Source organism: Cynara cardunculus (assembly GCF_001531365.2).
Source record: "Cynara cardunculus var. scolymus isolate 2C chromosome LG 2, CcrdV1, whole genome shotgun sequence".
NCBI lineage: Eukaryota > Viridiplantae > Streptophyta > Magnoliopsida > Asterales > Asteraceae > Cynara > Cynara cardunculus.
The window spans coordinates 3,058,902-3,071,121 of NC_037529.1; the positions used below are offsets into that span (position 1 = coordinate 3,058,902).

At 30.3% G+C, this 12,220-nt stretch overlaps 2 protein-coding genes and 1 long non-coding RNA gene across 3 annotated transcripts in view; 1 reads left to right on the top strand and 2 right to left on the bottom strand.

Annotated features, from left to right (window-relative positions):
• The window catches only part of LOC112507678 (UDP-glycosyltransferase 87A1-like), a 9,221-nt gene extending 6,664 nt beyond the window's left edge, over positions 1–2,557 (top strand). The window contains exon 2 of the mRNA XM_025112340.1: positions 1,524–2,557. Within this exon, the coding sequence (XP_024968108.1) occupies positions 1,524–2,407 (884 nt within the window). The 3' untranslated portion in view covers positions 2,408–2,557. The remainder of the gene's footprint in view (positions 1–1,523) is intronic.
• Positions 2,558–3,381: 824 nt separating this feature from the next.
• LOC112507286 lies at positions 3,382–4,489 on the bottom strand. The gene is made up of 3 exons (XR_003068507.1): positions 4,402–4,489; positions 3,835–3,945; positions 3,382–3,627 (listed from the first exon to the last, which is right to left on the bottom strand). It is a non-coding gene; the product is annotated as an uncharacterized LOC112507286 (long non-coding RNA).
• Positions 4,490–10,311: 5,822 nt separating this feature from the next.
• On the bottom strand, positions 10,312–10,785 carry LOC112505178 (peamaclein-like). Its single transcript, XM_025109125.1, has 3 exons — positions 10,717–10,785; positions 10,573–10,603; positions 10,312–10,493 (listed from the first exon to the last, which is right to left on the bottom strand). The coding sequence occupies exons 1-3, from the start codon at positions 10,783–10,785 to the stop codon at positions 10,312–10,314; spliced, it is 282 nt and encodes a 93-aa protein (XP_024964893.1).
• Positions 10,786–12,220: the final 1,435 nt, after the last annotated feature.

Sequence of the window (12,220 nt, forward strand, 5' to 3'; positions counted from 1 at the left end):
AAATGAAAAATATATTTTATTGCATTAATTTTTGGGAAAAAAACGAATTTTAGTTATTTTTCTATAATTATTTTGCAAGTTGGTTCTCCAAAATAGGAATCAGATGCAAGTTGGTTCCCCAAAATGACGATTTTGAAAGTTGGTTCCCCAAAATAAGAATCGGATGCAAGTTGGTTCTCCAAAATGACGATTTTGAAAGTTGGTTCCCCAAAATAGAAATTAGGTGAAAGTTGGTTCCCCAAAATAGAAATTAGGTGAAAGTTTGTTACATTTTGGTGCAATTTTCTCATTTAATAAATTAAAAAAAAAAACCAAAAAATTGTAGCATATAATAAGAGGTAAAAAGAATTTAGTAGATAATAAGGGCACATAAATATATCAACTAATTACATTGGAAAAAAAATAAAAAAATTAATTGGTCATTCATTATATGCTATTGTTTATTGCCTCTCTAATTTTTTTTTAATCTCCAATAATGTCCAATGATATTGGCTATTTGCTATCTCTGTATGCTTGACTATTTTTGTGTTTCAACATTTTAACTTTAAGATCATGTGCTTGCTATTACTATATATTTTTATCAATTTTTGCTTCTATTGACTATTGTTATTTGGTATTCTTGTTCTAATTGTTTTTGTTGACTATTGTTATCTATTTTTCCTTCTACATAAAATGTTTTACTATTGTTTGACAATCAATCTATTGTTCTTATAATCTATGACGTGTTTCATGATTTTGTGATTAATCAATAAAATTTTTCTACCGGATGTATTTAGTAATGTCTCTTATATATGTCATGTTCCATAAACTTTTAATCTTTAACATCTTATTTTAGTTGAACAAAAAAAAAGGAAAATAGAATTCAAATATTTTTATCAATTGTTTGACTTATGTATCTTTTATTGGGATTCCACCACACCACAAGATTCTATTTAAGTGCTCAAATAATCATTTGTTGAACTTGCATATTATATGTTTAATTCATTATTTGCTATTATTGGATCTCAATGGATCATTTTTTCTTTCATATTTTTATTGATCCTCATTTGTCTACTTGTATAGAAAACCTTGATAATTATTTTTATTATTGATCTCTCATTCACTCACACGAATTCTCTTTTTGTATCAAAATAACACATATTTCTTGTTATTAAGATTTCTTTCTTTACTGAATTATTAGCATTTTTTGTACTCAATTTTATACTAATGGAAATAATTTATTGAATTTTTTTCCCGTACTTACCGAGGGTCACTACAAGAAAAGTAAACTCTGACGATGCACTTTAAAGAGATGACATGTTTCCGCTACAAGTTATAGCATGTCGTTGTTATATACTCTTTCTGATGATAAATACATTTTTTGCGACGACAAAAGTCGTTGCCTTGTTTCTTGCAGTGGGCCCTGTTTTTATGTTCGTCCAGGGCCTATAAAATGTCAGAAACGGACCTGTTGGTAAGTGTCCCCTGAGTTAATTGTTAAATCTTATGTTCTTATACGTTCATTTTTGTCGCTAAAACGACAGGAAGAGGAGAAGAGTATGTCGATTACATACCCGGCTTACAACCGATTAAGGTGACGGATTTTCCGGTGGTCGATCGGAGATTCCATGGCATCATACCCGATCTTGTTTCTATAAACAAAAAAGCACAATTTCTACTACTAGCAACCGTGTATGAACTAGAACCCGAAGCCATTGATGCTATCAAACACAAATTTCAAATACCCGTTCACGCCTTTGGACCCAACATACCCAACTTACGGCTCCAACCCGCTTTTCCGTCAAACGAGCACAGTTACTTCTCGTGGCTAGACTCCAAGCCTGCAGGATCGGTACTTTATATCGCATTAGGAAGTTATCTCTCGGTTTCGAGTGCTGAAATGGACGAAATCCTTGCCGGATTGAAGCAAAGTGGGGTGAACTTCTTGTTGATTGCAAGAGGAGATGCGTTTTCACGGTTGAGTCGAGATTGTGGGAGCAACGGTCTGGTGACGGAATGGTGCGACCAGTTGCGGGTGTTGTTACACTCTTCGATTGGAGGGTTTTTGAGTCATTGCGGGTGGAATTCGATCAAGGAAAGTGTGTTTTCGGGTGTGCCGATTTTGACGTTTCCTATAACGGGCGAGCAAGATATTAACAGTGAAGTGATTGTTGGAGATTGGAAGATCGGTCGGAAGGTGAAGACGGGGAGTAATGTGGTGGCGAGGGCGGAGATCGCGGCGGTGGTACGGCGGTTTATGGATCGTGAAAGTGATGAAAGTAAAGAAATGATGGAAAGGGTGAAGAAAGTTAAGGGTGTTTGCAGAGTGAGTGTGAGTGAAGGGGGGTCAGCTACAAGAGAGATTGATTCTTTCATTAGGGACCAGTTGGGTTTGAGCGATAGCAAAGTTGGTAAAGCGGTGGAGTGATCGACTGTTTTCAAATACATATTCAAGTTTGAATTTCGTAGGAGAACCCCTCCACCAGTATCAGTCTTAGATGTCGTTTGTTTTTTAAGAGATGTTGAAGTCTGAAGTCATGATTTCATTTCTAATTTATAAGTGGTGGTCCTTAGATCTGAAATCTTAATTAATAAGATTAAATACTAATAAGAATAAAGTCTCAAATTATAACTAACATAGAGTTTTGATTCTAAGATTGATGGTTCATAAAATAATTTGTTTTAACTCAAAAAGTTTAAAATGATGATGAAAAACATTAATATGAAGTGAAATAAAAACTACATGAACTATATTAATTTATATAAAATATTACTATGAATTGTCAATTTTTTACTACAGACGATGTCAATCTATAGAATCTTCAACCGTTATGCAATATTTTTTTTAAACTAGAAGTATTAAAAATAAAAAATCTCTATGAAAATTACTTTCAATTTCAACAGCTACTTTATTTTTATATTAATTATATTATTAAACATATTAATACTTAAAAATACCAAATCATTTATCATATCAATATAATAACCGATCAATGTTTCGGTCAGTAAATATTTAAATATATAAAACTTGAAATCTTAGATTTTAAAATGAAAGTTTTTAAAATATATTTTTATAATATAAATCAAATCAAATCAAAATTTATTACTTTTTTTCTTACAATTACCCAAAAATATTTTAAAAAATGAAAATTTTATAAAAAATGCTCTAATATTTTTTTGAAGATTTTAAATCATTTTCTTTCCTTTCCTCTCTGTGCTAGAAATTATGATTATTTTCTTTCAAAAACACACGTTTTTTTTCCTTTCCTTTTATAAAAGGAAGCTTCGAGAACAACTGATGGGCCGAGCCTCATCTATCAGAACCAGATTTCAACAGCAAAACCGGATTATCAATGGCCTCATTATGAAGAAGAAAACATGAACAAGATGTCAAACACAAACTTTAATCCAAACCGAACAGATATATTAGATTAAAAGACCATCAATGGTCAATGAGTTTTACAAGCCACCCGTCAAGAACAACCCAACAAATGCCATGAAAACTCTCATTCCCATATATATATATATTTACCATTTATACAATTCACCATCTATTTCTTGGTCTTAAACCCATTCTTCACATCGTTCCCTCCTGACGAATCCTTAGCCCATTTTTTTGCCAATTTCTCTTGAAGAGCTTTCGCATCCCTGCTCCAAGAAAACCCCCAAATCAATCAGTACAACATTTATATATAATGATTAAACAGAATTACAAAAAATTTGATAAAATCTTGAATACCAAGCCAAATATTTTGGTTAAGTAGCCATCAAATCAGTTGGAAGTTATCTCAATCAATTTGTTATGCTGGATGAAGTTGGATACAAGATGGAGAAAAAAGTGAAAAACATAAAAACCTCTCTCGTCTTTGTTCAGGAGTTAGCCCATCAGCTTTAGGCTGCTTAGCCTTGCCGCCAGCTCTTGCTTGAGCACGTTCCCTATCACGATCTCTTTGGTTTCCGCGTAATCTTCGAAGTTAAGATTTAACAAGCATATAGATATCACATAATCATACCTAATATATTCTCACTGATAAACCTTCAGATCGACGGATTTTATGCAATAAAGTAAAAAAATCAAACAAATATGATCACAAACCATCGAGATCGTTATTTGTTTGCTTAAAATTCTGAAGAAAATCAAGTAAGCCTTCACAGATGTTAAAAAGAATCGATAATCCAAAAAATAGCAATCTGAAACTGGAGAAACGAAGCATATCGGGAAGGATATGAGACATAATTCTCGATTCACGAACAGCCGAACCAAAAGATCTAACAACACGCTGTTATCAGACCCTGGAAAATTTTGTTTTCAAAGAGAAAAACAGAATTAAAATGCATCAATTTGCAAGAACTTGATCGATTAAACATCAACAACAACAACAAAACTACGGATATCAAATGTACTTCAGGGAAGAAAATTACCAAATCGGAGAGCAGTGAACGAGAGAATGATAGAGAAATTGGACGACGATACGTCGACTGATTCACACAGTCGAAGGTGAAAGCTGGCAACCGAATAAGCAGGAGGTATTTATAGCATGTGAGAGAGGAAGAATCGAGAAGCTGCGGGATAATTGAGGATTTGGTCCTATGTTCCGCGCATATTGATCTTACCATGGGGACGATCTCAGATCAATACTGGCCGTTGGATCACCAATTAGTGAATCATTTAGATGCGGGCCCCAGAATGAAATTAGAGTAAACTATAAATTTAGTACCTGTGGTTGGTCAAAAATAACAGTTTTCATCCTTATAGTTTTTAAAATTACAAGATCATTATCATGGTTTGCAAAAATATTCGTATTTAGTCCCTTTCTTTACTTGAAGACTTCGTCACATGAAGGCATTTTCATTTTTTTATCGATATTTTTTTCTTTTATCAGATCAAAAACTATAGGGACTATGATCATAAAATATATTTTTTTGGGTAAAAAAAGACAAAAAAAATCGAGAAAAAGCAAAAATGTCTTTGATTTAACGATTTTTTTAAAGAAGTTAAAGAAAGGGGCAAGAGACCAAAACCGTAGAGAATTATAAATCACAAGGTATGGAATAATAATAATTTTAGACCAACAAGATGAAAATAACAATGAATTACAAACCATATGAATGAAAAAACACAATTTCTAAAGCACGGGGATGAAAATCATGTTTTTTTAATAAAACAACAGGGACAAAAACATAATTTATATGGTAGACTTGGGATCATGTGAGACTAAAGGTTTTTCGTGAGACCCGTAAGACCAATTCTCAACTTTTGAATTAGATTTATAATCTGAACATTCATAATCACAAAATTGTCACGAGACTTCTCAATAATCACAAAATTGTCACCGTACAATTTTAGATCATTAGCTTATAAAGTTGATCAATGAACATAAATGGGTTTTATGGGTCTCATGAAAAACCATTGATCTCACATGAACCCAACCCTTACATGAAAAAGATTGAAATAAAAATAATAGTATATTCTCCGAGTTTAAACCCAATTTTTTTGTCGTTGAATAACTAAAAGTTAATATTTAAATTATAATAAAATAATAATTACTTAAAAATATTTTTTAGTAACACTAATATGAATTATTTTTATATTTATGTTAAGAATTAGGGGTTTGACAGTTCTTGAATGGTTTGGTACATAATGATTAATAGACTCTCATTATATAGTGAAAAAATGAAATATAATTGTTTGATAATTGTTTACAATAAAATTAGAGAGTTAAATGATTAAGGAAGACCCATGATACAAAATCATTCAGAGGGTTTTAGAATCATGAAGATGCAGACTTTTTTTTACCAAACAAGATTAATCTTTTAATGATTCAGAGATTGTCTCTTAATGAAACTATTAAGATGTAAACAAACCGCCACTTAGTTTTCTTATTACCATGATTACTTTGATTTCAAATTTGACAATGATTATCGTTAATTTAAATTATAATTAATAATTTAAACAATTGAGAGTTAAATTCAAGAACGCAACGAAGGGAAAATAAACCTAACATTAGGCTTTTTAACTGATTTCATGATCCACAAAAATTTACAAGTAATAAATTATTTAGTAAATTACAAATTTGGTCCCTATAGTTTGTCAGATTTAATATTTTTCATCTCTACAGTTTCAAAATTACAAGATAACTGTTATGGTTTAAAAAACATCTGGATTTTGTCTATTCATATAACGGCCTTAAAAAAACTCGTTCATATATCGAGTTTTCTTTGTCTTTAACCAATCAAAATCAATAAAATAACGTAAATGGATTAATTTTACTGGAATCTTTTAACGATAGTTAGAAAAAGGGAACAAATTCAAATGTTTTGTAAAATGTGATGGTCATCTTGTGATTTTGAAATTGTAGGACGAAATGTGTAATTTACTCTAATTTATCTATACTATATTATAAAGAATTTGACAAAAATTCTTAAAAACCATTTTTGTGCATAAAGTACTGTATATTGATGCATATTACTTAAATTTCAAGATTACAAGTAAATTATGCATAAGTACAACTTATTAAAGCTTCAAGTTTGAATTCATGTAACTAACTGCATATAAACATAATCAAATAGATAATAAATATTTCATTTTTAAAATATAATTACTATAATTATCAAGTTCTAACAAAATAATTATTTATTATCTTTATAAGGAAAAAAAAATGCATAAATACAACTTATTAAAGTTTCGTTTGAATTCGTATAACTATCTGCGGAAAAACATAATCAAATAGAGAATAAACATCTCATTTTAAAATCTAAAATATAATTAAAATAATTATCAAGTTCTAACAAAATGATTAATTATTATTTTTATAAGATTACTATATCATTAAATCAAATATAAATTACTTCGTTATTGAACCTAATTAAGTTATAATAAAAAAATTAAATTAAAAAAATTACATAAAAATGAAAAAATTTAAATAGTTAATTTGATACTAATATCGATATATTTTTGTCAAATTTTATGATATCTTCAAATTTATATTTTATTGAAAAATAAAAACATCATCGTTTTTTTCAAAATCATATAATACCATATTATAACATCTACTAAGATAAAAAAATAAAATATTAAATTAAGATGTATCTCGCTAGGTAATGTGAGTAGTCTTCTTGTTATTAATACATGATGTCATAAATTTAAATCTACAACTAATTACGGCATACGTATGAACTTCTAAATGACATTTTGATGCTTGTTATTAATACATTTTGTAGCATAAATGACTTTAAATTAGCGATGTCTGCAGTCTGGTTTAAACGGTTTAATCCCCAAACCACAAACCAAAATTGCAATGACCGTTTAGAAAATTTCCAAATCAAGAGGTTTGGTCGCAATTGACCAAACCGAACCAGAAAAGGCGGTTTGATTTGACCGTTTTAGGAGGTTTAGGCCCGTTTACAGGTTTTAAACTAACATAACTTAACATGTATATCCAAAACAAAATTTCTACCAAAATAACATTATTAAAAAATAGTATATATAATTATGAAAAAAAACCGTCTATCTTTAAAATTATAACAAAAATAACATTTGAGCAAATTGAAAAAAAGTTAAACGAGTCTACCAACTGTAGTTTTAAAATTTTGGACAAACATTGAGCAAGTCGAAGAACGGTTATAACTTTGTATTTGATTTTTGATGGATTTCAAGATTTTGCCAATTCAGATAACGTAGTCACTTAAGAAATGAAAATTAAAAACATAACGTATAGTACGAACTTTTTTTAAATTGGGTCATAAAGTTGAGCATACAACATGAAAACTATATACAACTTATATATGTGGACTTTTGGATGTCAATTCGGTCCAAACTGCTAAAAAAAAGTTCAAATCGCGGACTAGACCAGACCGAATGTTTGGCTACTTTTTAGATCAGACCGTCAGACTGCTCAAACTGCTAAAAACGGTATGTTTAACTTGATTCAGCCAATTTGAACAGTTCAACGGTTTTTTTTAAAAACCGTACTTTCAAATTATCATATTTTTTTGGGGCAAAAAGTGTGTTAGGATATTAAATGCATTAATGATTTAAAATAATATAATGAAAATCTCCAAAATGACATATCCGAAAATAATATAATTTAACCATAATTGTTGATAAAAAAAATGAACGACTTAAATAAGTTTATAAAATGAGTACTGACTAATTGTTAGCAAAAGAATGTGGGGGCTGTTTAATTGCGGCTTAATTAGGCTTATTGGTCTATCTGGCTTATTCGCACAGCTCATTTGGGTTGTTTATTTACGGCTTAGGGGATGTTTATCAAAAATTTTATTAAGTCATGTATATTTGTCTGTCTGGATAAATTTTTCTGTTTGGATAAATGGGTGTTCTTGTTTATTTTTTTTATCTGAACCAACTGTCTGATAATATAAATGACCGATTTACCCCCCAATATTAATTATTTGAACATTAAAAAAAATAACAAAGAGGCCAATGATGAGGTGTCTCGTATGGGAAGGAGACGGTGCTTTAAATAAGGGGTAGTGGTGTCATTTATGGTTGAATGGGGACAACACATCATTTCTGTTTGTGCGATTAAGCCATGTTCTGTGCGAATAAGCCGTAAGTCAACCACTCAAATGAGCTGTGCGAATAAGCCAGATAGACCAATAAGTCTAATTAAGCCGCAAGTGAACATCCTCTTATTTACACAGAACATGGCTTAATCGCACAAATAGAAATGGTGTGTTGTGCCCATTAAGCTACAAAAATGACACCCCTACCCCTTACTTAAAGCACAACCTCCTTCCCATATGAGACACCACATCTTCGGCCTCTTTATGATTTTTTTTGTTTTGATGTTCAAATAATTAATATTGGGGGTAAATCGGTCATTTATGTTATTCAGACTGTTGGTTCAGATAAAAAAATGTAAACAACATCTATTTATCCGGACAGACAAATTTATCTATACAAGACTTAATAAAAAATTTGATAAACAGCCCCTGAGTCTGTACACAAACATATATATATATATGTGTGTGTGTGTGTGTGTGTGTGTGTGCGCGCGCTTGTTTCCAATAGAAAATTAAAATTTCGTTGGAAGTGTTAAGATATGTTAATGTATGTCAATTTACCAGATCATGATTTTCAAATGTGATCCTAACTTTTCTCTCTCTCTCTCTCTCTCTCTCTCTCTCTCTCTATATATATATATATATATATATATATAGAAAGAGAAAGGGAGTTGAGATCACGTGAGACTAGTCTGTTTTCGAGAAGACTCGTAAGACCATTTTTTTACACTTGTATTTCACAACAAAAAGTTGTGAAAGTAACCTTCACAATGTTTTTTTACTGTGAAGGCTCAGCTTTTTTTTTACCTTCACAGCGTTTTACTGTGAAGTTTTAAGTGCAAAAAAATGGTCTCACGAAAAATGTTTGTCTCCAATGAACCCATCTCTCTCTCTCTCTCTCTCTCTCTCTCTCTCTCTCTCTCTATATATATATATATATAATTTTAAATATATTAATAAATACATATTTTGATATCAAAAAGCTTTTATTTTGTAATTTAAATATATCAACAAATACAATTGGTTACATCTGAAACGATTCTAAAATTATAAAGATTAAAACCGATTAAATACGAGAAAATGAACTCTAAAAAGCAGTATCAAAAAACTTTTTAAATAACCTCTAACGAAAATCTTCTCGTTATGATTAAAAAAACTCAAAAACAATATTCTTCATTAATGAAAAAAAACTCGTAATACACGTAATATTCGATTCTCGAAGTACTCAGTAATATCGTCTTGAAACATATCGTTATTAGCAAAAATTTGTTTCAGTGCTACATGCCGTGAACATTTTAATATTACAATTAATGTTTGAACCTTGATTCTTTATCTCGACTTGGAACCTTGATTCTCCGACCATAATTATTAACAATTACACTGCATTTTTTTGAACTATATAATATTATTTACGGAAAATGCAACAAATAAACTCACACACCCTCCTCACCTTTGGTGATGATTGAACTTTTGATCTCCTATGAGACCAAAGACTACAATACCGTTAGACCAAATATTCTTTAGTTACACTCCATTTTGCTATAACCTTGCCAAGCGAATCTTTTGAATGCAACCCTTTGGTTCAATAATCTTAAAAAATAATAATTTCGAAGTACCGATGTACAAAACTCGACTGTTTTTCATTGCCCGACCCTTCATCCAACTCAGAAACATGACATCTTGATAAATAAATAAAAACACATAGCCATCAAGTTCATTCTGGAAGGAACGACGCTTTATTTATCATTACAAGTCAAAACTGTATAAAATTACGATGAACAAAATACATTTTAGTCGTTAATTATTTTATGGACATTTGGGCAGTCCTTTCTTGGTCTTCATATCTCTGTAACAAGGACATTCGTCTTTGTTCCCAAGAGTACCGGAAGGAACACATAAGCATTTTCCGCAACAGTCGATACATACATCCATGCATTCACCAGGATGGTGTGTTGCAGAACATCGAACTCCGCATGCAGATGGACATTCTACATCAAATCAGTTGTAACCATTATAACTGTAGTTTTAATAAAAATAAATACAATCCATCTATGAAAAAATATTTACCTCCAATCGGTACAGAACCTTCGCCCCCCGCCTGGGAAAAAAGTTTTTCATCAAATAAATTAAAATTTCGAATATAAATCTGGAATCAAAGAAACAAATACGGTATATATAAGCTGATATGCACAAATGTATCTATATACTTACAATCGAGATTTCAACGATTGCCATGAATGCAATAATGAAGACGATGAAACTAAACCGAAATTTTGCCATTTTTTGGCCAACCCAACTCACAGGCGTTTGGTATTTAATATGTTTTTGTGTAATGAATTATGTTTTGATACCTGCATATATACAAAATGTTTTAGAAAGAGACATGATAACCGTTTTAAAAGCTATATATTATAATAATATGATATTTATTTCAAATATACGATTATTGATATTCCACGTATTTAAAAATTAACAAAAATATATTCGTGTTGTGGGTTGGGTTCACGTAAGATTAATGGTTTTTCGTGAGACCCGTAAGACCAATTTATGTTCATTGATCAACTTTATAAGCTAATGATCTAATGGTCTAAAGTTGCACGGTGACAATTTTGTGATTATTGAGAAGTGTCGTGGCAATTTTGTGATTCTGAATGTTCAGATTGTAGATCTAATCCAAGGGTTGATAATTGGTCTTACGAGTTTCACGAAAAACCTTTGGTCTTACATGATCTCAAGTCTCTGTGTTGTTTACATATCTTTATATACCAAAATTATTTTTTACATATATGTAACATTGCGAGGTTTCGAGCTAAATGGTAATAAATTTGCTAAGGCAAGAACCAACGCCATAAACTATTAAATAGAAGTCACGAATTGGAAATTTACAGAGGCGTTCAAACTTAAACGTGTGTTCGTGTTACTGAATTTGAGTGACGATCGTTGGATAGATGGAGTTCAAACATTAAATGGGGGAAACCCACGTTAAACCCTAACTCTGGCCATTAAACTAAAACTCATACAGAGTGTGAGAGGAAAAGAGTGGCAAGTTTAATTCTAAATCAGTACATGATAGTTAGTTTAATTGACGAAATATTATATACTAGGAGTGAAACAGTGTAAAAGAATAAGTGAAATCGAGTTACAGAAGAGTTTTTTAAAGAAAGAAATTCTGCGTTTTAATAAGTTTTAGAAGTTTTTTTTTTTTTTTTGTCAATTTCCTCTAGTTATTCCCTTATTTAGTTATTGTTAATTAGTGTAAATTGCATGAAAAAATAACGTATTTTAACTTGATTCATATTTTGGGTAACATACTTTCAAAACATCCATTTTGGTACATAAGATGTAAAGTTTTAAACATTTAAGTACCCGGGTAATCGGTTGAAGCACTAACCGTTATTATGTTGATGTGACGAGTTATATCATTCTTTGCTGACGTGGTTATGAGATGGATTTCTTTTAATTTAAAATTAGTCTTCAACCGGTTACTAATGTACTTAAAATGTTTAAAATTTTATATTTTATATACCAAAATGAAAGTTTTGAAAGTACGTTACCTAAAATAGAAATCAAATTAAAATACATTATTTTTCCATTAATTTGCCCTATTAATTAATGTATTTTTCATAAAATATCTAATTAACTATTAAACAATATTTTTGAAAAAGTTATCAATTGATGTATTTATTAATTAATATATTTATTAGAATTCTTTTTC

Excerpts from the sequence above, each read along its gene's own strand:
- LOC112505178 (XM_025109125.1), bottom strand. The coding sequence starts at position 10,785 with ATGGCAAAATTTCGGTTTAGTTTCATCGTCTTCATTATTGCATTCATG. Across the intron at positions 10,604-10,716 it reads CAATCGTTGAAATCTCGATT|GCGGGGGGCGAAGGTTCTGT; the intron begins GTAAGTATATAG and ends CTTTTTTCCCAG. Across the intron at positions 10,494-10,572 it reads AGGTTCTGTACCGATTGGAG|AATGTCCATCTGCATGCGGA; the intron begins GTAAATATTTTT and ends GATTTGATGTAG.